Genomic DNA, 25800 nt, shown 5'->3' with positions numbered 1-25800 from the left:
GTTTATTTAAAATTTGCATTTTCAGTTTAGTTTTAATTTTAAAACACTGCTAATTTGGCAATTAATTTAGCTAAATTACTAAAACTTGAATGCCTTTGTCATTTTTAGTAGTTTTTGAGTATTTTGGTTTATTTTTAAGTTTGTTGCATTGTTAGTTTTAGTAATTTTAGTACTTCAACTCAAATATATTTAATTTAGTTGTCGAAGCAACATTTGGTTAAGTTTTTCAAGTGCAAGTTTTTAATTTTAATAAGTTTTTAATTTAATATTTTATTTTACTTCAGGTTTGGTTATTTTTTTCAAGTGTAAGTTTTTAATTTTAATAAGTTTATCATCCAATATTTGATTTTACTTCAGGTTTGGTTAAGTTTTTAATTTTAAGTTTTTCATTTAATATTTTATTTTACTTCAGATTTGGTTAAGTTTTTTATTTTAAGTTTTTCATCTAATATTTGTTATTTCAGATTTAATTTAAAAGATTTTAAGTTAATTTAAAATTTGCATTTTCAGTTTTATTTTAATTTTAAAACACTGCTAATTTGGCTATTAATTTAGCTAAATTACTAAAACTTAAATGAATGCCTTTGTCATTTTTAGTAGTTTTTGAGTATTTTGGTTTATTTTTAAGTTTATTGCAGTGTTTTCGTCAATTTAGTTTGTCAACTCAAATATATTTAATTTAGTTGTCGAAGCAACATTTGGTTATGTTTTTTAAGTATATGTTTTTTAATTTTATGTGTTTTTATCTAATATTTGTTATTTGAGATTTAATTGTAAAAATTTTAAGTTTATTTTAAATTTGCATTATTGTTAACCTTTCACGGTTTTAAATGAATGCCTTTGTCATTTTTAGTTTGAGTATTTGTTTATTTTTAAGTTTATTGCAGTGTTAGTTTTCGTCAATTTAGTATGTCAACTCAAATATTTTAATTTAGTTGTCGAAGCAACATTTGGTTAAGTTTTTTAAGTATATGTTTTTAAAATTTGTGTTTTTATCTAATATTTGTTATTTGAGATTTAATTGTAAAAATTTTAAGTTTATTTTAAATTTGCATTATTGTTAACCTTTCACGGTTTTAAATGAATGCCCTTGTAATTTTTTGCAGTTTAAGTATTTCTATTTATTTTTTAAGTTTATTTCACTGTTAGTTTTAGTAATTTTAGTACTTCAACTCAAACGTTAGTAAGTTTTAATCTAGTATTTTATTTTATTTCAATCAGACAACAGCATTCAAAAACCGAATCTTCATAACACAATGACAACGTTAGTAAAGCGTTTTTAGAACTTATTTTCGTTAGTTGGATACTTTTGTGTCTAGGTTTCAGATACGGTGCTAAGAAATTGCATTTAACTTCCATCATGTGATGTCAATGAATCTGTGAAGTAAACACTTTTTTATTGCAATATAATAATTTGCATTAAATTACTGTGTTAACTATTAGCTAGATTTAGCAAAGAATGACTAAATCGATATTCAACTATTAGGCAGCATTTTTAACGTTAACATTGCATGGGTGATGTCAGTTGTAAAGGAGGTGGACAGATGCACACAGAGTAACGAATCAACCTTAACCTGATATATTCACTTAAATAAGATGCACATCACACGTGTGTAGCGTGTAGCTCATGTTTATATGTGTAGCAGGTGCTGTTCTTCAACATAGTGACCCAGTTGTTATGAAGCGAGTTGCTATGAGACTGACGTCAGCCCCTCCTTTTCCCATCAGCCCCTCCTGTCTGTTTGGGAAATGTCCTGTCCCCTCTTCCACCACACACACACAAACACACAAGCATGAACATCCCTTAAAAATGTGTGAAAACACACATGCACAATCCTAAGCATGCCCCAATTGTCCTCTCAAGAACACACAATGAAAACAACCACATGCACACACACACACATAGAGAGACACTGAGAGCATGTGTGTGTGTGTATGTAAACGCTGCAGTGTGTGTGTGACGCATGCTCCGCTGAGCTCCCCTCCCCCTCCGCTCATCTGCTCCGCAGCCGCGTCGAAACACTCAGACGAACACACGGCCGAAGAGACGAGAAAAGAAACGTGAGATACGGGCGAGACAAAGATGAGAGACGGCAAACCGCGGCCGATTTTGACTCTAGCGTGAGCCATGACAGACTGGAGCGAGGGATAGACAGATAGAGAGAAGGGGGAGGGGTGAACACACACAGACAGAGAGAGAGAGAGAGAGAGACAGGAGGGATATGGCCCTCTTACACGTCTCTGCAGTCAAGCTGCACGCCCTGGACTGAAGACCATGGTAACTTATCGCAAATTAATCTTCTGCTCCTGTGTTGTACCATCCATCCATCCATCTATCTATCCATCATCACCCGTCTGTCTCTCTCTGTCTCACGTGCTGCAGATTTCTTCTTGTGTGTTTAACTCACCCACTGTCATCTGACACACATCCCTCATTTGCACTGCATGCGTGTGTGTGTGTGTGTGTGTGTATGTTCGGCCCTACCGCTCAGCTCCAACCTACTTTCTAAATGCGTCCATCAGCGGCCTGTAGACCGCACACACGCGCATGCTCTCGGCAGGTAACATGACTCAGATCCACATGCGCAAAAAAACTGCGCTAACCTTTGGAGGAGCCCTGCTGAGTGTGCGCCTCTAAACCCCATGTCAGAGAAACACGCATTCTAGCGTGCATGCAAAGAAGCAAAGATGCACGGCCTGCAGTAACCTCTTGAGAAGCCCTGCTGTGATGCATGTTTATTTGTTTACATACGCTGTCGTGTATGCATGTGACGTTCATTCATCCAGTGTGTTTTGGATGTAAATTGTGACGTTGCGTTTAGGAATTATTCATTTCAGATGAAGTTACTATCCTATTCTGCAGATTTCATGCCTTAATGTGCTGGGATGCTGTGTACGTAGAGGTATTCTCAGCACGAAAGTGGGTCACGCCGTGACTCTCTCTGAACGTTTGAGTATTTGTAAACAGACGTGGCCACTCACTCGTGCAGCTGCCCGCGCATATGACGGAGGTGTTAAAATTAGCCTCTGGTCTCATAGCAGATGTTACTATGACAGTGCAACTCGTTGAGTTTCGTTGTGTGCATGCAGCTGGATAAAAGCGAAGTGTCCACTCTCAGTCTGCCGCCCACCGTAAGCCATGGCGGGTCGGACGGGAACATCAGCGTGGAGGCAGGGTCGGACGGGGCGGGCGGCGAGGTCCAACGAACACGGGTGGCGCTGGAGCACCTGCAGCAGAAGATCCTGAAGATCACCGAGCAGATCCGCGTGGAGCAGGAAGCACGTGATGATAACGTGGCTGAGTATCTCAAGCTGGCCCATAATGCGGACAAGCAGCAGGCGTCGCGAATCAAACATGTGTTTGAGAAGAAGAACCAGAAGTCTGCGCAGAGCATTGCACACTTGCACAAGAAGCTCGAGCACTATCACAAGAAACTCAAAGAGATTGAGCAGGTAATCACATGCATGTGTTGTGCATTCCATCCAAACTTTTCCAGAGTAGTGATGTATATTCTTTGTTTTGCAGAATGGTCCTGCGCGGCAGCCCAAAGATGTCTTGAGGGATATGCAGCAGGGTCTGAAGGACGTGGGCGCTAACATGCGAGCAGGAATCAGCGGTTTCGGAGGAGGTGTGGTGGAAGGTGTCAAGGGTGGAGTCTCGGCACTCACGCACACCGCCGTCGTCTCGAAACCCAGAGAGTTTGCCAGTCTCATCCGCAACAAGTTCGGCAGCGCCGACAACATTGCCCACATGAAGGACACTCTAGAAGATGGGCACACGGAAGAGACGCCTAGAGCTCTAAGCGGCAGCGCTACATTGGTCTCCAGCCCCAAATACGGCAGCGATGATGAGTGCTCCAGTGCGACGTCTGGTTCAGCGGCTGGTAGCAACTCCGGCGGGGCGGGAGCGGCCATGGGCAGTCCAAGACTGGACGGGCATCATCACCACCATCATCACCACCACTCGTCGTCTTCCTCTTGGGATGCGCTGCTGGAAGGCCTTCAGGAGATCAAAGTCAGTCAGGTGCATATGGAGGACGTCATCGAGGACATGAAGGCACAGCTGCAAAGCGACTACAGCTACATGACCCAGTGCTTGCAGGAGGAGCGATACAGGTAAGACCACAAGACCTACAGCAGGTGTATCTTCCAGTAGCCCTCCACTGCAGTACACAAGATCCAGGAGGTGGAGATGGGTAGGTTTAGGGCAGGGGTGCCCAAACTAAGTCCTGGAGGGCTGGCGTCCTGCAGAGTTTATAGCTCCAACCCCAGTTAGAAACACCTGAACCAGCTAATCATGGTCTTCAAACTAGAAACTGGCTGGAGATGAACTTTGCAGGACGTTGGCCCTTCAGGACCATGTTAACCAGTGGTGCCCAAACTCGAGTCCTGGAGGGCCGTCGTCCTGCAGAGTTTAGCTCCGACCCCAATTAGAAACACCTGAAACAGCTAATCATGGTCTTCAGACTCGAAACTAGTTGGAGATCAACTTCGCAGGATGTTGGCCCTCCAGGGCCGAGTCTGGCCACCCCTGGTTAACATGGTCCTGGTGAAACAACGTCCTGCCAAATTTATCTGCCAAACTCGGTCCTGGAGGGCCGGTGTCCTGCAGAGTTTAGCTCCAACTTGCCTTAACACATCTAGTGTTTCTAGCGTGCCTAGTAAGAGCTTGATTAGCTGGTTCAGGTGTGTCTAATTGGGGTCGGAGCTAAACTCTGCAGGACACCGGCCCTCCAGGACAGAAACCTGTGGTAAGGTGTGAGGATCTGGATCTTGTATTCCATGGTGAGGACCAACTTGTATCTTCTCTCTTTCCTCCAGATACGAGCGTCTGGAGGAGCAACTTAATGACTTGACAGAACTCCATCAGAACGAGATGAGCAATCTGAAGCAGGAGCTGGCTAGCATGGAGGAGAAGGTGGCGTACCAGTCATATGAGAGAGCGCGGGACATCCAGGTGAGCAACAATAACTTAAATAGCGTGCAAATATTCCCAAACCTGAAAAGTAGGGGTGTCCAAATCTTCTCCTGTTGAGTTTAGCTTCAACATTAATTAAAAAACACCTGGACCTGGACCTTGACCTGTGCCAGAACTTTCATGCAAGTGTGTTGGAGAATATTGGAGCTTAACTCTGCAAGATATCAGCCCTCCAAGAGCAGGGTTTGACAGTCCTGAATTCTGATGACTTTGGGCACTCTAGAGAAAGCCCTGAGTGTTACAACCCAAGTGTGTATCTATATTCATGCAGGAAGCAGTTGAGTCCTGTCTCACGCGCATTACCAAACTGGAGTTGCAGCAGCAACAGCAGCAGGTGGTGCAGCTGGAGGGCGTGGAGAACGCCAATGCCAGAGCTCTGCTGGGAAAACTCATCAATGTCATCCTGGCCCTGATGGCGGTCCTGCTGGTGTTTGTCTCCACCATGGCCAACTTCATCACGCCCCTCATGAAGACGCGCACCCGGGTCGGCACCACCCTCGCCCTCGCGCTCTTCTTGGTCACACTGTGGAAACACTGGGATTGGCTTGAGCTCTATGTTCTGCCCAGTTGAAGAACATGAACAAAATACACGTTCAGAACTCTAACTGTGACGCATCCCTCCCATCGTACCAGAAGTGGGTGAGAACTTGAAGGATGTATAAAAAAGATTAATCCGTGGCTTCGGTGAGGAGATGCGCAGCCTGAAGATGGTCTACATGGCTCTACATTCCCTGTCTTTTCCTTCTGAATGAGTTTCTTTCCTTTTTTTAGACCACTGAGCTCCTTTTTGCTTTAACTAATGAATGTTAAAAGGACGTAAAAAGAAATAAGTCTGGAGGATGGTCTTCTGCTGATGCATGGCTTTAATACCAACACATTTCGTATCCAAACATCTTCATGACTGAGGGAACCCTTTCATGCTGACACCAAAACTGTCTCAAATGTGTTGCGTTTTAGTTTGTTTCGTCTCTGTGGAACTCAGTGTCTGTTATATATGAAGTATCTCATTACGGAGGAGAATTAAACCACGTCATTGTCATTTTACTTTGTGTATTGTTAAGTGAGTGATAAAGGCAGAAGCGTAATGTCAGTAGACAAGAATCAATACTACATCTGTCATCACAACATTTTTGTAAACACAGTTCTAGTGTGAGACTCACTGTTAGCATGATCATATTTCTCATGTTTCTACCCGTTTGCTAAATCACAGCACTACTGTATTCTTAATAAACAGATTTGCAAATAAAGGCTATGTTTTGTTTTCATTTGTATTTTAATTTTGGCAAACATATTTTTGCATTGGCGCCACAATCTGCTGCTGTAATCCAGATGCTGATTTTAATCCAGATCAAATTCATTAATCCCAGGATGGATTACAGTCACACGAACCTGCTTCCGGCTCAAAATGAGATATAATGATCTACAACTTATAACATAACACGGCATGTTACGTTTATGGCTACTTTTCACTTAAGCAGGTTAATGATTGGGAGTTTGTGACTGCTCTATCGGTATAGAATAAATCTGCTCGGTTCACTGCAGGATCGACATGTTAAAACGGTTCAAGGGCGCCACCTAGCGGTCAGATGAGGGTTCTACACACTTTATTATCTTTCTGATGAGAAGCAGGTTCTTTTAATTAACATTATGCAAATAAGATCGATCTGACAAACTGCGCTCGGAAAAGCGAAACGAGGACAGAATAGCTAATATCACACGCTGTAGGCTAAGATAAGGGTTTTGATATTGTTTATACATCGATCATTTGGACATTTAGTCTTGTTTTAGACTTACCTTAATGGATAAATCGTACATATAGTCGTCGTGTCCACGCACCGTTGGCTCACCGCCTGAGGGAATTTAAATCCCAAAGTGGCGCGAGATTTCATAACGGTAAGTTTCTATTTGACTGGTTGGTTTAAAAGTAATTTAACCAAGGAACAAACTAGTTTGAACAAATTTTCTCAACACTTTCGTTGAGTAATCACTGGATTTGACAAATGCTGAGGATATTAATCTTAATTCTGACGGATTTCTGAGTGTTTGTGAAGTAATTGGTATTACTTGAATTATTTTAAATTACAACCCATTTCAATGTTTCAACAACTTTTACAGTGACTTGTGTCATTATAATTGTCTGTGGGTAGTTAAGCTTGACTATTTATGATATATTGACTATATTTAAATTATTTATTAACATGTTTACACAGTTCTCACTGAACGTAACATTTAGTTAAAACCAGTGTTGGGGGTAACGCATTACAAGTAACGCAAGTTACATAACAATATTACTTTTTCCAAGTAACTAGTAAAGTAACGCATTACTTTTTAATTGACTAGAAAATATCTGAATTACTTTTTCTCTCCATTTATTAATTAAAAGCTCTCCTGTCCCCATCTTGAGAGAAATTGTAAAATGTTACTTTAGTTCTAGAATAATTGTGAACATGCGTTACTTCATCTCACTCACTAAAAAAACAGATACAGTGTTCCTCAATGAATAAAAACAGTGAAATTCAATGCAAATCTGCAATAATTAAATGTTAAATAATACATATATCCTTTATGTATTTAATCACATTTTATTAACCGATATCTTTGCTGCCGACCTTTGATGATCCAATTCATTCATACTAATAAGCAAAAATTACTCAAAATAATCTAAAATTTGTTTTCCTTTTTTTTATTGCTGAGGAGTCAATTTACTTTTCTCTCCAAGCCTGAGGCTTTTACATTTGCCAAAAATGGAACGTTTTATGTTAAAAGCAAGCAAGCCCTGCCCAGAAAGTAACGCAAAAGTTACGTTACCCATTACTTCCCATAAAAAGTAAAGTAATTAGTTACTTTTTTTAGGGAGTAACTTAATATTGTAATGCATTACTTTTAAGAGTAACTTTCCCCAACACGGGTTAAAACAAATTTTCATGTTTTTTTCTTGATTAAGTGTTTAATATTATTAATTAGGTGTAATAATAATATAAAATATAAATGTGTATATACAGAAGTTGATAAAATAAGTTAAAATAGTCTTTTAAAGTGACAAATGAGTGTTTTTAAATGTAGAAATACTCTTTATGTGACCCTGGACCAGAAAAACAGTCTTAACTAGCATTGGAATATTTGTAGAAATAATTAAAAATGCACTGTATGGGTCAAAATTATTATTATTATTATTTTCAAAAAAATCATTAGGATATTAAGATAATAATGTTCCATGAAGATATTTAGTAAATTTCCTACCGTAAATATCAAAACATAGTTTTTGGTTAGTAATATGCATTGCTTAAGAACTTCATTTGGACAACATTAAAGGCGATTTTCTCTCATTTTTTTTTTTTCACCCTCAGATTTTAGATTTTTTTAAATGGTTGTATCTCAGCCAAATATTGTCCTATCCTAAAAAAAAAAACGCAATTGAGTTTATCATACATCAATGTAAAGTGTATTTCTTCTGCTCTCAGATGATGAATAAATCTCAATTTAAACAAAAGACCGTTATAACTGGTTTTGTGGTCCAGGGTCACATATATATGCTTACTATGTGCCTATTATTGTGCATGTATAATTACAAACAAAATAGAAACATTTTCAATGGTTTTAGATGTCAAAAACCTGATGTGCATCAAATACAAAGCAGAGAGTAACTCAGGACTTCATGATTTTGTTTTTTATTCACTATCATCAGGAAGATCCCACAAGATCAATAAAGTCGATAACAGGTGCTCTCACGATACAGGACAAAGGTCAAGGGTCAGAGGTCAGCAGTCACGCCCTTCCACACACAAACAAACAAACACACACACACATACAACTAGACATTCAGCGTCATAAGATTGTTCAGTCATTTACCACTGACGTAAATGAAGAGGCTTTCTCTGTTTTCCTGAATTTCGTCCCGAATAGAAAGAGAGTAGAAAACAGTCGCAGTATCAAAGGTGAAGAATTCCTGATTAAGAGCGTGTGATGATCATATTGCTGTCGCGTTTCTCTCCAGGATGAGCGTCCCATCTGTCTCTCTCCCCGACAGCGGAGGGACGTCGGTACTCGGGCCGATCGGTGTGTGTGTCCCTGCTGTTCTGGACCCTGCAGGTGAGTGTAGTTTGGTCCTGAATGCCCTGGGTAAAGTGTGACTGTGCCAGCAGAGACCGATCAATCTCTGAGTCTCACTGCTGATGTCAGGAACAGACCTCCAATGAGAGACAGAGAGAGAGAAGAGAGCGAGAGACTGAGATACAGAGACAGACGGGTCTAAGAGGAGCGCTGCGTGTAGAACAGGATGTAGGCCTGAGTGCTGCACACCTCCTCCACACTGCACACGTTCATCTCCGAGTCGTTACAGTGAACCCAGAAACCTGCACCGCAAACACAGTTACTGTAGCAACCTTGCACAACCATACGCCAATAAAACAATCTATAGTACTTTGTAGCTGTAGTAAACATTGGAAAGTGTTGCTTCTACACCCAAAACATGCTCCAAGTAAAACTTGCATTTGTCCATTTCAAATGCGTCGCAAGAGATTTAAAGGATAACTATTGCCAAAATGCAACCTGGGCTGTTTTTTGTACTGTAAACGAGACAAACTTATATCTAAAAGCATAATTACGACAAACGAGCCGTTTTTGAGTTTGACCATGATTTCGTTTTGTGGTCAATGGCCGGTGAATGGGAGTGCTAGGGGCATAACTTTGAGCGCATCAAAATCTATATTTTTCCAACACTAAGAAGACTCGACACACCATGAAACTTTGCTGGAAGTATCGCCTGGGTCTCTACACATGAACTCGAACATTGAGAACATTGTGTACACAGAGTTTACTAAAAAGAAAGGCTTTCACTGTTACGGTTTCCGCTCGCGGGCGTCTTGCCAGTCAAGAGGTGTCCATCTCCGAATGCGAATGAATGGACTCCATAGGACGAAATATTAGGCTTGTATGAGGCTCTTTTTACAACTAGAAGGTTAATATGTGACCCTGGAGCACAAAACCAGTCTTAAGTCGCTGGGGTATATTTGTAGCAATAGCTAAAAATACATAGTATGGGTCAAAATTATTGATTTTTCTTTTATGTCAAAAATCATTAGGAAATTAAGTAAAGATCATGTAACATTACGATTTTTTGTAAAATTCCTACTGTAAACCTATCAAAATGTAATTTTTGATTAGTAATATGCATTGTTAAGATCCTAATTTGGACAACTTTAAAAGTGATTTTCTCAGTATTTTGATTTTTTTGCACCCTTAGATTCCAGATTTTCAAATAGATGTATCTCGGACAAATATTGTCCTATCCTAACAAACCATACATCAATAGAAAGCTTATGCATCATATGCTTTCATATGATGTATATATCTCAGTTTTGTAAAATTTAACCTTATGACTGGTTTTGTGGTCCAGGGTCACATATTGTTTTTCACTTGCAAAAAAACAACGAATTAGCCGCGCATTTATATGGAAATATGCTTTAGGAGCTATCCATCCTCGCATTCGGAGATGGACACTTCTTGACTGGCAAGACGACCACGAGCGGAAACCCAAACAGTGAAAGTGAGTTGTTCAAAACCTTTCTTTTTAGTAAACTCTGTGTACACAAACAATGTTCTCAATGCTGGAGTTCATGTGTAGAGACCCAGGCCATACTTAGAGCAAAGTTTCATGGTGTGTCGAGCCTTCTTAGTGTTGGAAAAATATCGATTTTGATGCGCTCAAAGTTATGCCCCTAGTACTCCCATTCACCGACCATTGACCACAAAACGAAATCACGGTCAATCTCAAAAAGGCTCGTTTGTCGTAATTATGCTTTTAGATATAAGTTTGTCTCGTTTACAGTAAAAAAACAGCCCAGGTTGCATTTTGGCAATGGCTATCCTTTAAAGCTTGCTTAAACCAAGGCTTGCGTTCGCACCAATTGTGAGCGCTCCACGTGAAACCGGTCTCTGGCGCGCCAATCGGGAACCCTGACTCACCTCCTTCAGTGTTATAACAGTAGGCCGTGTAGTGCCCTGAGCCAAAGCCTTTTCCATGATGCATCACTACAGCAGATAGGTCATAGGTGTAGGCTTCTCTCTGCGGCATCGGAGCGGCGTCCGTGCAGCAGTATGGTTGTATATTCAGGACCTGATCAAAAGCCACGTGGACGCCGATCTTCTCCCTGTGGTTCCGACCGGACCATCTGGAAGCGCACGGGCAAAATCGTTAACATTGGGGTGGCCAAACTCAGTTTAGCTCCAACTCTGATTAGACTCACCTGAACCAGCTAATTAAGCTCTTGCTAGGCTTGCTAGAAACTTCAAGTTGAGAAGTTAGAGCTAAACTCTGCAGGACACCAGGGTACGTATTCACAAAACATCTTAAGGCTAAAAGTAACTCATAACTTGCTGATTTAGGAGAAAATCTTAAAAATAATGGGCACGCCAATCCTAAATGTAGGACTCCTACATTTTGTTCTAAGAGTATTTCACAAAGAATTTTAGCGTTAAAACTAGTTCCTAAATTTTTTAAACATTAGGAGTAGTGAAGAGGACTCCTAAGTTACTAAGACCAAATCACAAACTAGGAATATCCTCTCTCCTAAAAAAAAAAGACACCAAAGAAATTCTAATTGTTTCCACTACAAATACCATTACAAATATTACAAACCATCAACTTTTAACCATTAAAATCATCAATAAATCGTTTCCTGTACTGTTTTTTTTAGGCATATTCCATCAGAATTTAGTGGTTTTACCAAGTCACCATTAGAAGGTGATCAATTATCAGTAGAGATTAACACAGGCACCATTACAGTTACCATTAAAACCAATGGAATTTCTATTTTAACCAGTAAAAACTTGTCAAATTTTTGTAATTGTTTCCCTTTTTTTTTTGCAGGGCTAAAATGGCTGTTGCCGCTATCTGCCTTGGATGTAAACATTTTAGGCACATGTTGCATTTATTGGCACACCTTTCTTTATCCACTTGTCTTTTTTTTGGTTTTGGAGGTTATCCATACTCAATTTCCATTGATTACACCCTTGTTTTTTCATTAACAGGTTGGGTAAGATGTTCTTGAGTCCAGTTTGGATTTCTTTTATGTTTGCATGTCATACTATCAGCCATGATTATTCTAGTCGGTCAATTAAAATGTTGATAATATGCATATCTAAATTGTTTATGAGAAGCACACATGAAAGAGGCTGACAATTAGCTGAACATGTACTTGTTTAATTATTGACACTAAATGACATTAGTGGCAACATCTTTATTTGAATATGGCAACATAATATGGCCCTCTACAATATTTTATGAATAAATCTCTGACAGAGACCCCTCCTCTATCAGCCAATCACAGTGTGCATATTTAAGTAGCATTCTGACGTCATCCATGGAAACGAGGTCAACTCCACCCCTTACTCTTAGCTTAAGACTTCTCTTTATTCCTTAGTAAAAGTTGGTCTCAGCAGCTTTGGGAATAGGTTTTAGGAGAAAACTCTTAGCTAAAAACTCTTAGTGCTAAGATAAAATGTTTTGTGAATACGGGCCCAGACCTCCAGGACCAATGTCCTGCAAAGTTTATCTTTAACAAGTTTCTAGTCTGAAGACAATAATTAGCTGGTTCAGGTGTGTTTGAAGCTAAACTCTGGTTCCAACTAACAAACAAAGGAAGGTGATCTGACTGACCGGAAGCGTTTGAGGTGTAGCCGCAGCACTTGAGGTAAACGGCAGATGAGTAACTGCTTACAGGCCTCTGAAAGAGACAGCGGCTTGTGGGACGATTTACGCCGCTTTCCTGAAAACGGGAACAGACATTTTAGATAAACGTGTTAACTTCATGAGGTCTGTAAGAAAGGCGCAACTTACTGTTGCAGAAGTTGCAGGCGTAAATGCAGCCCTCCAAAGCCTCCGTCTCTGTGAACTTGGCGAGCATCTCTGAGAGCGAGCAGCTCCGTTGGCACGCTGCGGCGCTGGGCTTCTCCATGCGGTGGTACCTCTCTGGGAACTCCAGAGACAAATCCCAGAAAGGCTCCACTGTGTTCGACTTGCGCTTGCAGGAGAGACACGTTACCTGCAAATTCAGTTTAGAAACATTTGATCATTGCGGTCAAAGTCCGACAAACTACCCAGCCCTAAATGTATATATTCAATCAATTCTAGACAAAACGCCTAAACCAGGGGTGCCCAAACTCAGTCCTGGAGGGCTGGTGTCCTCCAGAGATTAGCTCCAACTTGCCTCAACACACCTGAATGGAAGTTTCTAGTATGCCTAGTAAGAGCTTGATTAGCTGCTTCAGGTGTGTTTAGTTAGGGCTTAGTCTCAGCCTCAGACGCCACGCCCACGGAACGTTGGCTAAACGTCTGATGCATATGCCAGTGGTTCTCAATCCTGGTCCTGGGGGACCCCTGCTCTGCACATTTTGCATGTCTCTCTTATTTAACACACCTGATTGAGATCTTCAGCTCGTTAGTTCAGTTCATGGATCTCTACTAATGAGCTGAAGATCTCAATCAGGTGTGTTAAATAAGGGAGACATGCAAAATGTGCAGAGCAGGGGTCCCCCAGGACCAGGATTGAGAACCACTGGCATATGGTACACTTAACTGAAAAACACTTCAGGAATGTCGAAGTCGTCATCTGATTGGTTGAATTTGATCAGATTTCCGGAACACGCGAGTGTCGCGTTTATTTTCGGTCCGCCAGGAAGCAAAGCGCAGACTGATTTACTCGGCGTTTTGCTAAAAGGTGCTTATGCAGACGACATTGTTGTTACACATTTGCGTCGTTCACGAACAAATAACTGACTTACTGCTTGTTCTCCCTCTTCTTCGTTAACTTTCAATGCTGTTTATTTCAATGACTGACTTGTTGCATGCCAGTCTGTTGTTGTGGGGGCATTTCTACACCCCGAAACGTGACGCTGAACGAAATTAACTGTGATTGGTTGTTTGACATGTCGGTCAAACGGCCTTATGGGCGGGCCTTGGCCAATTAAAGCTGCCATGAATGCCAGACCTTCAGCCGTCAGTCTGAAGGTCTGGCTACGCGAGACTAGTTAGGGCTGGACCTAAACTCTGCAAGACACCGGCCCTTCAGGACCAAGTTTAGACACCCCTGGTTTAGACCCATCTTTTCTGGAGGAACCCCTTCCTTACACATTTTGTATGTTTCTGATAAGGGAAACTCAATTTAGGTCCTGGAGTCTCTACTAATGAGCTGATAAGTTGATTTCAGGTGTGTTAGACGAGGGAGACATACAAAATGTGCAGGGCAGTGGTGCCTCCACCAACAGGTTTGAAAACCCCTGATCTAAACCAACGGTTTCCAACCATGGTCCTCTAACAAAGTTGGGAACCACTGGGCAAAATGAGCTGCACGTCACCTGACTGAGCAGCTGTCCGTGGAAGATAGTGTTGAGCACTTTGAGGACTTGCTTGGACAGTTTCCGCTGCGTGATGGGAATCAGGAAGTGTTTCCTGGGTCCGTCCGACTCCAGTTCCTGCTGGACCTTGTCCAGGAGCTCGCACAAGAACTCTTGTGCGTCCTGCTGGTCGTATCCGCGAAACGCCGGAATCAGGTTCCACACAGAGTGCAGCATGGCAAACGGAGACACCAGCGACCAGCGTCCCGACCACATGACCCTGAAGAGCGTGTGCAGCTCGTGACACAACGACATCTGATGCCGAGCCGAGGAGCGTGGCTCTTTCGGTTGCACCAGTTCCGCCGAGCTCAGGCTGGGCGGGACGTTCTGCTTGCTGAAGGCGGCACTGCCGCCGCCATTACCGCTCGCCCTCCCCATGCGGCCCAGCGCGGTGAGGGCTCCCTGCGAGTGGTTGGTCTTGGCGAGCAGCTCCTCGGTCTCGCACAGGTCCAGTGTGAGGAAACACTCCCTGAACTTCTGCAAGTGACTCAGCACTTGGAGAATGGAGTTCATGTAACACGTGTTCCCAAGGTTGCGCAGTCCCGTGACGCCAGGCGCGAGTTTCCTGCGCCGTGAAGACTGCGAAGCATGATAGCGGTGCAAACGCCCTGCGTTGCGAAGGGGTTTGCGCGCACGCGCAAGAGGCTTGTTGGACAGCGTCAGCAAGGACTGTTTGGGACCCGAAGGCAGTCGCTCCGGAGGGTCTCGGAACTTCCGAGGAATAAGTGCGAGTGTCGTACGTGGAGCCTGGGTGAGCAGCCTCGCGCTTTTCCGCGGCGGCACGTTGGCTAGTTCTCCCATGAGCCGCTTCTTGACCTCCCTGCGCTGTCGTCGCTTCTCCTCTCGCTCCTGCTCCTGTTTCTCCTCACGCTTCCGCTGTTCTTCCTGCTGCCGGCTTCTCCAGTGGCGCAAGGCGCCTTGCAGGAGAGTTTTCCGCCGGTGCCACAACGCCGTCTGCATGGCGGGACGCGACCCATCCCGTGCAACTTCGCACACTCTAACTCCGCCGTCGGACGCCGCCGACCGCAGGGAGCGCCGGCCGGGGCTGCGCACGGTAGATAGCGCCCCCCGCAGGAGCTTCAGGTCGCCCTCGACGTTATCGTTCAACACGTAGTCGCCGCACGCAAAGCAGAAGACGTCCAGCTCGCGTACGTCCATGGCTAGCGTGTGCTGCGTCTGCTGGTAATGACTCAGCGAGTGTTCTTCCATGTAGCGGCCGCACGCCACGTGAGTGCACTTCAGGCAAGCCCACACGGACTCCGTGGTGCCGCAGTCCACGCAGCGCCACATCTGCGGGTTGAGGATGGAGTGGCCGTGGCCCAGACGGAACCGCACCACATGCTTACAGCGATCCATGTCTCTCAACACGCATGAGCACTCGTAGTCAGGAACCACACGCCATGACCGCACTCATCCTAGGAACAAAATAAGATAAGATTACGTTTACAATCGTTATGTGACATACGTTACTATTTCACGCAAGCGATATTACTCACTGCGAGAAACGGCGAGGTTCAGCATCTGAGCGGACGCGTCCTGCCGCTGTAGAGTTGAAAAGAATTCATGATGCACGATGAAAACTGTGGATTGAAAACAGGCATTATTTACAAAACCTCAACATACAAAACAAATCAGTGCTGTTAAATGGTACTAATCTGGCTTCTGTGGTGTGTTTTTAATGCATTATATGATGAGCAGTTGTGTTTGTGTCTGTTTTATATTAGTATTTGAGTGTTTGCCACACAATGCAGTGTGTGTGTGTGTTCTGGTATGAGTGTGTGTGTCTGTCTCTGTTGTTTGAATGTTTGTGTGTGTGCAGTGTGTGTGTGTGTGTGTGCTAACCCGCTAGCGCTACTCACAGAACAAAAGACGCTCCGCCGGGAGACACGCGGAATCCGCGGCAGCCGCGGATCCGGGAGCTTCCAGTACCGGCGCTCGATCGGTGTGTTTGCGTGCGTGTTTATACCGGCGCGAGAGATGTGTTACTTTAAACCCGCTGAACAAAAACCAGCAAGAGCCGCAGCCACAGAATAAACTCACGCCGCAAAGCCGCCGATCGGCTCTCAAACGGCGCCTCGGCTCGAGTCCTCCACGAAACACCCGGTGGAATGCGTTTGACGAGTTAAAAGACGGAAAATATTTGCGTGTTTTTTTTTTACACTCGCTTTCGGGTGTTATTTACCGCCATCATCCGCACGCGCGAGCTGTCACCATTTTCGGCTCAACCGAACCCGCCCAGCGCCTGCGTCACTTCGCTCCGATTGGCCGAGAAGCGATCAATCGCATGACGACCGCGCTCTGATTGGTCGAGACGGCGGTCGGTAGCGCAGCGGAGCCGGTCTCTCATCGGTTGTGGAGGCGTCCGTCAGGTTTTAAAGCTCCAGAGGCGGGGTCAGATGAACAGATTAACCTTGTCCATGATTTATTTATTTATTTAATTTACATTTAAGATGGTGCATATAAAATGAACACTGATTATATGGTCTCCCAAGAGTGGAAAAGAAAAAACGAGTGTAAACAAAGGCTGAAGTATGTACTTTGCAGTTTGTGCTGAAGTAGCGTACAGTATGCTTACCCAGCATGCTTTGCAACTGTGTTCTAGACTTTTATTCAAGCACTTGGGTAATTCTTAGTTGAATTTAGATTTACGTTTTACTGTAATATCGCACGTTGTGAATGCTGTGCTCTGCCATTTTTATGATTTTGCTAATGTTTTTTTTTTTTTTTTTTTCTGAGGAAAAATAGACATGTATAGTGATGAAAGCCAAAATACTAAAAGCCTTGGATGAATATTTACTGAGTAATGCACTATTTTGCAGGGGGAGGTCAAAATGGCAATTTTTACCTGAGATTCAGTGTCAAGTTACATGGGGGTAAAAATTACTTTAAAAAGATATCAGCATTAATATCATATTTTTTTACACAGAGATTGGTAGCTCTATTAGTAAAATATGTTGACTTTAACAATCTTTGTTGCATTATGTCCCAATGGTGACCATTCAAAAATGAGGAAACTGCACTTTTTACAAGTTTTTCTCCAAAGTTTGCATGCCTGTAACTCAAGAACTATTAAAGATAGCTTAATGCCCTTTTAGATATTGAGTCTTACCGAACTTTCCGTTTGGCATCTAGATTTTGAATGGCGTATGAGATTCGGTTCCAGAGATATTGGAATTTCAATATGGCTCCAGGAGTAAATTGTAGGTCAAAAACCAAATGTGGGTCAGTTTGCAAAAAAAAAAAAAAAGATGCTTATTTTGTTTCAAAGAGGAATGTCTGATGAACAAATAATGTTAAAACTAGAGATGTGTCTTGTTTCTTTCTGTCAAGACAACTCTATTGAACACACCAGTCTGAGTGCCATAAATATTCTTTTTCCAAAGTTTGCGTGCCATAACTGAAGAAGGATTAAATGTATCAAAATATGATTTTAGATTCTAGTTGTTAATAACCTTTACTTTTGGAATATGCATTTTCAAGGCCCTACATCATTCAGTCCTAGAGATATGGTGATGTCAATGAGGCTCCATGTCCAGATTGTTGTATATTCGACCATTTTCATTAGTCGAAAACCAAATGCTGGTCACTTTGTGTACAGCCGGTACTGAGTTTATTTAAAGAACAATGTCTAAAGAAGAAATAATGTTGAAATTGGTATTGTTTCCCTCTATCAAAACAGTTGCATAGAACATACCTGTTAGAGATCTTAATATGATTTTAGATTCTGGTTCCAAGAATACTTTTTTTCTTTTGGAATCTTCATTTTTAAGGCCCTGTATGGTTTAATCCCAAAGATATTGAGATCTCAGTACAGCTTCAAATTTATTGTCCTACCCATTTCTTTAAATAAAATCAGTATCAGCTATATACAATGTGACCAACATTTGGTTTTCAACCACCGAAAATGGGTAACATTTTAACAATCTGGACATGGAGCCTCATTAAGATCCTCATATCTCTAGGACTGAATAATGTAGGGCCTTGAAAAAGAAGATTCCAAAAGAACTGTTTATTAACTATAATCTAAAATTGCAATACCTTTAATACTTATTGAGTTATAGGCACTCAAACTTTGGAAAAAGAATATTCATGGCACTCAGACTAGTATGTTCAATGCATATGTCTTGATAGATGGAAAGAAACAAGATACATCTCTAGTTTCAACATTATTTGTTCTTCAGACATTCCACTTTAAAGCAAAAGAAGTAACATAGTTTTTCAAACATAGTTTTCACATTTGGTTTTTCAACCATTGAAAATGTGTACATTTTAACCATATTCTCCTGAAGCCATATTGAAATTCCAATATCTCTGGAACCGAATCTCATAGGCCACTAAAAATAAACATGCCAGAGTGAAAGTTGTTTAAGACCCAATAGCTAAACGGGCATTAAGATATCTTTAATACTGCTTGAGTTACAGGCATGCAAACTTGAGAGAAAAACATAACAAAAGTGCTGTTTCTCCATTTTTGAATGGTCACCATTGGCACACAATGCAACAAAGATTGCTAATGTCAGCAGATATTACTAATATAACTACCAATCTCTATGTAAAAATGATATTATGACACTGCCATCTTTCTAAAGTCATTTTTACCCCCCTGTAACTTGACTCTGATCCTCAGGTGAAAATTGCCATTTTGACCCCCCTCTACAAAATCGTGCATTACTCAGTAAATATTCATCCATGACTTTTAATATTTTGGCTTTCATCACTATACATGTCTATCTTTCTCAAGGAAAAGTATTGTGATATTTGGTTGATTTGACACGGAATGACCCAGTGGCGTCTTGCCGTGTGCCTGAAATCTTGTGGTTTTAAGCAAAATGGAGATGGTTAATGCCTTGCTGTGATTGGGCTCATGCTAATTTAAGCTTGCATGTATTGCTGGTGGCTCGGCATTCATCCACATTGTGTTCTGCTCATGCATATTCAAATGAACTGGTCTTTTCTAGCCAATCATCTGTTGCTTCATCTGTTCCGCATTTGTTAAATGCAAATGCAGTGTTCTATGAAAAACAATGCATACTTAAACTCGAAGAGTTTCTCTCGACAAAACAATTCCAAGTCAAAATAAAAAGTTTATTTCACAAACACTAGTGTAAACTCAAAAAACAAGCATCCAGAGCCACAACTGAAGTAGCATTTAGGCAGGAATGGATGCTTTATGTTGTACAGTACAGTCAGTCAGATATGAAATGTTCTTGTGGCAAATATAAAGTTCTCTCAGAGACTTCTCGCGTTCAGCTCTCAGCGTACACCGCTGCTGGGCAGCACCTGCTGCTTGCGCACTTTGCTGAAGAGCTCCAGGTACTGGCTCATGGTGTCCATGCAGTCCACCGGCGCGTACAGACCCTCGGCTTTATTGGTGAACACGGCCGGCAGCTCGGGTGTGTTTGAGCCCAGGAAACTCTGCATGAACTCCTTCATGAGGTTCCAGCAGTCTCCGGGAATCACGCAGGCGCAGTACTCCACCTGTAGACACATCAACACCATCACTGTCTCTGAACATGGTTCATTTCAGATTAATCAGAAGAGACGAAGAGTCTCGTTCACTAAGACTACAGTTCTCTTCTTAAATATGAAGAGATCAAACAACAGATTCATTCAAATTTCCCCAAAAAGCTTATGGACGTGATTATAATGTGAGTCAAACATTTGAAGTAAGTTGCTGTTTTTGTCTCTTCTGTGGAAGAATCATTCACTTGTTTGCCAAAGAACCACACAGAGATGTTTTGACCAGATTTATTCATTAGGGGTGGGAATCTTTTACCATCTCACGATTCAATTCGATACCGATTCTTGAGGCCACGATTCGATTCAAAATCGATTTTCGATTCAAAAAGATTTTCGATTCAAAACGATTCGATTTTATTCATAATGATTTCTAATCGGGTTTCTGATCATGATCTACTCTCATCTGCTTTGCTATACAGAATGACAAACGGAGACATTAAAGTGGCTTTTTCACATTTATTAAGTTAAATTCTCAGGGAAGTGCCTTTTATCAAAAATATTGTATGGTTCTCAATTGCTACTCATTAGTAGCTAGCTATAAAATAAGTTGGAACAAAAATAAAGTGCTTCTTCATAATACAAAATGGTTGAAAATAGATGCATTTCCCAGGAAAGTTGCAGTTTACCAAAAATATCATGTAGAAAACAACCGGAGAAGACAAAAAAAACAATATATTTAAATTTTAATAATAATTTAATTTTAATCATTTTAAAATTTTAATAATATTTCTCAGTCAGATTCAGTAACTTAAAAAATAACAAGTTATGAAAATAAAGTGCTTCTTTCAAAATGAAAAGCAAGCGATAGATCGAGTTATTTTTTTTGCTCTCTCGGAGTTGGCAGGGAGTTTCGTGAAGCACTGCACTGTGCGATGGTCTGCGGCTGGCGGCTGACTCCGCTCCGTGTCGCTGAGCTCCGGGTGATGCCTAGTAATATGAGCACGCGCATATGTTGTGCTGCCGAAGTACTTGGTCTTCGTTTTGCACGTGTGTGTCATGTCCAGCGCAGTGCTTCCAGGCATTCGGTAAAAACCGAAATGCCGCCAAACTTTAGCTTTAAGTGAAGACGGGGCTGATTGGATCTTCCTTTTCATCCATATTTGCTTCCTCTTTGTTTTAGTGATTTGCCGCGCACGCTTACGTTCAAAAACCGGCTGCGTGGTGACGTCAGTATAGGCTAGTTACAAAAATGAAGGCGAAAAGCCAGATGATTTTATTTATTTATTAAATCGATTCTTGGACATTTCAGATCGATTCTGAATCGTTGCAAATGAGAATCTAGATTTTTCTGTGAATCGATTTTTTGGCACACCCCTATTATTCATGCTCATTCGATCTTTCATTCGATGTTTTAAAGATGTTTTCTTTGGATTGTTTGACTACTCGAAAAAGAATATAGTAGAGTTGGGGTACTCGGACTCTGAATGGTTAAAGACTCAGACTCACCCCATTTTGGACTCGACTCGGACTCGCCCCATTTTAGACTTGGACTCGACTCGGACTCAAATGGTTTAAGACTCAGACTCGACTCGGGCTCGAATGGTTAAAGACTCAGACTCGCCCCATTTTGGACTCGAATGGTTAAAGACTCGGACTCGCCCCATTTTGGACTCGAATGGTTAAAGACTCGGACTCGCCCCATTTTAGACTTGGACTCGACTCGGACTCAAATGGTTTAAGACTCATACTCGACTCGGGCTCGAATGGTTAAAGACTCAGACTCGCCCCATTTTGGACTCGAATGGTTAAAGACTCGGACTCGCCCCATTTTGGACTTGGACTCGACTCGGACTCAAATGGTTAAAGACTTGGAATCGACTCGGACTCAAATGGTTTAAGACTCAGACTCGAATGGTTAAAGACTCAGACTCGCCCCATTTTGGACTCGAATGGTTAAAGACTCGGACTCGCCCCATTTTGGACTCGCCCCATTTTAGACTTGGACTCGATTCGGACTCAAATGGTTAGAGACTCGGAATCGACTCGGGCTCGAATGGTTAAAGACTCAGACTCGCCCCATTTTGGACTCAAATGGTTAAAGACTCTGAATCGACTCGGACTCAAATGGTTTAAGACTCAGACTCGACTCGGGCTCGAATGGTTAAAGACTCAGACTCGCCCCATTTTGGACTCAAATGGTTAAAGACTCTGAATCGACTCGGACTCAAATGGTTTAAGACTCAGACTCGACTCGGGCTCGAATGGTTAAAGACTCGGACTCGCCCCATTTTGGACTCAAATGGTTAAAGACTCGGAATCGACTCGGACTCAAATGGTTTAAGACTCAGACTCGACTCGGGCTCGAATGGTTAAAGACTCAGACTCGCCCCATTTTGGACTCGAATGGTTAAAGACTCGGACTCGCCCCATTTTAGACTTGGACTCGACTCGGACTCAAATGGTTAAAGACTCAGACTCGTCCCATTTTGGACTCAAATGGTTAAAGACTCGGAATCGACTCGGACTCAAATGGTTTAAGACTCAGACTCGACTCGGGCTCGAATGGTTAAAGACTCAGACTCGCCCCATTTTGGACTCGAATGGTTAAAGACTCGGACTCGCCCCATTTTAGACTTGGACTCGACTCGGACTCAAATGGTTAAAGACTCGGAATCGACTCGGACTCAAATGGTTTAAGACTCAGACTCGTCCCATTTTGGACTCGAATGGTTAAAGACTCGGACTCACCCCATTTTGTACTCAACTCGAATGGTTAAAGATTAGGACTCGACTCGGACCCGAATGGTTAAAGACTCGAACTCGACCCATTTTGGACTCGGACTTGACTCGCACTCGATTTGAGTTTCCTGCCAGCTAAATTTCACATATTAACAAAAATCTGTCTCTAAACCTCTTTTCTTTATGCTTTTACAACAAAAAAAACATGTGTTACTACACTTTTACTATAATAAAACCACAGTTCATTTTCTTAAGGGATGTATACTTTTTATTTCCTTTTTTTTAAATGACTGTATTGCGTTAATGGTTTCTTTTCTACAGTTTAATAAAAAAAATCCAGAAAAGATTCGCAAAAAGTTCCGATCTGAATAACGATTCACGAATCATCATTTCACACAGTTCAGATCAAATGATTCGTGAAACGTGCAAATTGTTTTAGTTGTTCCTACAGTTTTGTAAACATAAATAAATTACTGAGAAAGGTATTAACAAAAAAATGAAGACACTCAAACCTCTACTGAAATGCCTCTGGCGCTGGAGCTCATGGCGACGGTGCCGATCTTCACCAGGAAGTCGCAGTATCTGTAGCGCGTGCCGCGAGTCTCCACTTTATGTCCTTTGGCGTTCTGGAAGTGACTCTTGAGTTTGACCATCAGAACGTCAAAGTTAGCATCAGCGGTGAGACCAGGGCCGCCCTCGAACAGAGCCATGCAGCTCAGCGGCGTCTCTGAGTTGTGCATCACGTACAGCAGCTTCGTCGGCTGACCTGCAACACACGGAGAAAGTGCGGCAGCTGCGATCTGGATTTCAAACGGTTACATACCGCGGTGCATGGCGCTCACCGGTGGCGTTTCCCGTGGCGTGGTACGTCTCACAGTCCACCCAGAAGTTTCCCTGTTTAATGGCTCCCAGCTGCTCCAGCTTCTTATGCAGCATATCAACCGTCTGCTGCACGCTCTTGCTCTCCGCCACCGGCACCTGGCACACGCTAACACACACACACACACACACACACACACACACACACACACACACACACACACGGTCAACAAACACGCTAGCGTCTCATGTTATCATGATACCTGCCAGATTTATATAAGTTTATGTTGTTTTTGTCATAATGTGACTTATGTAATCTACATTTGCATAATTGTTTCTTGCAATAAAGCAAATAAAGTTGGATTTAAAATGACTGAATGATTAAATAATCTGACAATTCTGCCTTTTATTCTCAGATTTTTGTGCAAAAGCGAGGTTATACCTCACAAATCAGACTTGTTTCACGCAAATGCGAAGTTATACCTCGGGATCCGAACTTGTTTTACGGAAACGCGAGTTTATACTACGCAATTCCGACTTGTTTCTCGCAAACGTGAGTTTATACCCTTTTTTTGTGCAAATGCGAGGTTATACCCCGCAAGACAGACCTTTTTTATTATCTTTTATTATTCTCGCAAGACTTATTTTGCGCAAATGCGAGTTTATACTTTTATACCTCACAATTCTGACCTTTTTTGTGCAAATGTGAGGTTATACCTCGCAAACTGGACTTGTTTCATGCAAACGCGAGTTTATACTTTACAATTCCAACTCGTTTCTCACAAATGTCAGGTTATATCTCACAGTTCAGACTTTTTTTTTTATTTTTTTGCACAAACGCGAGGTTATACCTCGCAATACTGACTTGTGTCAGGCAAACGCGAGTTTATAACTTGCAATTCTGACCTTTTTTGTGTAAACCCAAGGTCATGCCTCCCAATTCAGACTTGTTTCACACAAACTCGAGGTTATACCTCGCAATTCAGGCTTGTTTTGTGCAAATGCAAGGTTATTCCTTACAGTTTGGACCTCTTTCGCACAAAAACGAGGTCATACCTCACATTTAGGATTTTTTATTTTACACAAACGGAAGGTTATACCTCACAATTCAGACTTGTTTTGTTAAAAAGCGAAGTAATACCTCACAATTTGGACTTTTTTTCATGCAAAAAGGAGATCATACCTCAAATTGGACTTTGTTTGGCACAAATGCGAGGAAATACTTTGCAATACTGACTTGTGTCGTGCAAACACGAGTTTATAACTTGCAATTCTGACTTTTTTGTGCAAATGCGAGGTTATACCCCGCAAGACCTCGAGATTCGGACTTGTTTCTCGCAAATGTGAGTTTATATTTTGCTATTCTGACTTTTTTTTGCGCAAATGCGAGTTTATACTTTGCAATGCAGACTTTTTTCGTTCAAATATGAGGTTATGCCTGGCAAATCAGACCTCTTTCGCACAAAAACGAAGTCATACCTCACATTTTGTTTTTTGTTTTTACACAAATGCGAGGTAAAACCTCACAATTTATACATTTTTTTTCATGCAAAAATGAGATCATACCTCAAAATTCAGTCTTGTTTCACAAAAACACGAGGTTATACCTCACAATTTGGACTGGTTTTGCACATGTAAGTTTATACCTTAGCAATTCAGGCTTGTTTTGTGCAAACATGAGGTAATACCTTCTTACAAACAAGAGTTTGTACCTCGCGATTGTGAGAAGTCGCAATTATTCAGTGGCTGAAATAGGCTTTTACAAAAAGCTTAAGGCTTATATGTTATGCTACATGTATATTTTTTTTGTTTAAAACTATGAACAAACTCACTGTAGTTAAATATTATATTACTTGCCAAATTAAATGTTCACAGAAGAAGATTGTAATTTATGCATTTTGCTTCATTTCTGTAATGTGCTATTAAAATAAATCTATTTGATTATTATTTTAGTATTTTTAACGTTAATAATTTAAATGCATTTACATCAGTTTATTGGTTATATATACACATATATACCGAAAAGAATGGTCATTTTCACTCTGAAATTGCTAGTAAATTTAAAAAACGATGACAAAGATATAGTAATAATAAATATATGTAATAAATAATAATCCAATAATCTCAATATGTTTAATAAAACAACTTAAATATAAACAAAAACCATTTCTGACAGATGCCTTCAGAACTTTTGTTTCTTTCCAGTCTCTCAGTGCATTCAACCTACACAATATATTAGTAGAATAATTTACAAGCACCGAAACACACAAAACGAACAAAAACATATTTACTACACTATAATATAAACACAAATGTTTTTCTCACCACGTTACACCCATTTCTTCCGTAAACTTCCGCGAAAGGTATTTACTTCCGGATCAATCCGGCTTTTGTGAATAACACAAAATCAG

At 41.5% G+C, this 25800-nt stretch overlaps 3 protein-coding genes across 4 annotated transcripts; 1 reads left to right on the top strand and 2 right to left on the bottom strand.

The window, feature by feature from the left end:
* The first annotated feature begins 1992 nt into the window (after positions 1-1992).
* On the top strand, positions 1993-6225 carry tmcc2 (transmembrane and coiled-coil domain family 2). 2 transcript variants are annotated; one of them, XM_073844076.1, is made up of 5 exons: positions 1993-2278; positions 3091-3453; positions 3527-4116; positions 4822-4957; positions 5250-6225. In XM_073844076.1, the coding sequence occupies exons 1-5, from the start codon at positions 2276-2278 to the stop codon at positions 5547-5549; spliced, it is 1392 nt and encodes a 463-aa protein (XP_073700177.1). In that variant the 5' UTR covers positions 1993-2275; the 3' UTR covers positions 5550-6225. The 2 variants fall into 2 exon arrangements, with proteins under 2 accessions (XP_073700177.1, XP_073700176.1); XM_073844075.1 differs by lacking the exon at positions 1993-2278 and having other exon boundaries at positions 3085-3453.
* A 2405-nt stretch (positions 6226-8630) lies between these two features.
* On the bottom strand, positions 8631-16595 carry usp49 (ubiquitin specific peptidase 49). Its single transcript, XM_073844077.1, has 7 exons — positions 16231-16595; positions 15868-15951; positions 14333-15786; positions 12816-13020; positions 12636-12744; positions 10943-11148; positions 8631-9330 (listed from the first exon to the last, which is right to left on the bottom strand). The coding sequence occupies exons 3-7, from the start codon at positions 15725-15727 to the stop codon at positions 9227-9229; spliced, it is 2019 nt and encodes a 672-aa protein (XP_073700178.1). The 5' UTR covers positions 15728-15786; positions 15868-15951; positions 16231-16595; the 3' UTR covers positions 8631-9226.
* Positions 16596-19455: 2860 nt separating this feature from the next.
* med20 (mediator complex subunit 20) lies at positions 19456-25740 on the bottom strand. The gene is made up of 4 exons (XM_073844702.1): positions 25715-25740; positions 23413-23558; positions 23083-23336; positions 19456-19849 (listed from the first exon to the last, which is right to left on the bottom strand). The coding sequence occupies exons 1-4, from the start codon at positions 25726-25728 to the stop codon at positions 19625-19627; spliced, it is 639 nt and encodes a 212-aa protein (XP_073700803.1). The 5' UTR covers positions 25729-25740; the 3' UTR covers positions 19456-19624.
* Between the last annotated feature and the right edge of the window lie 60 nt (positions 25741-25800).

This window comes from Garra rufa, chromosome 7, assembly GCF_049309525.1.
Source record: "Garra rufa chromosome 7, GarRuf1.0, whole genome shotgun sequence".
Taxonomy (NCBI): domain Eukaryota; kingdom Metazoa; phylum Chordata; class Actinopteri; order Cypriniformes; family Cyprinidae; genus Garra; species Garra rufa.
This window is presented reverse-complemented; position numbering and strand designations above follow the sequence as displayed.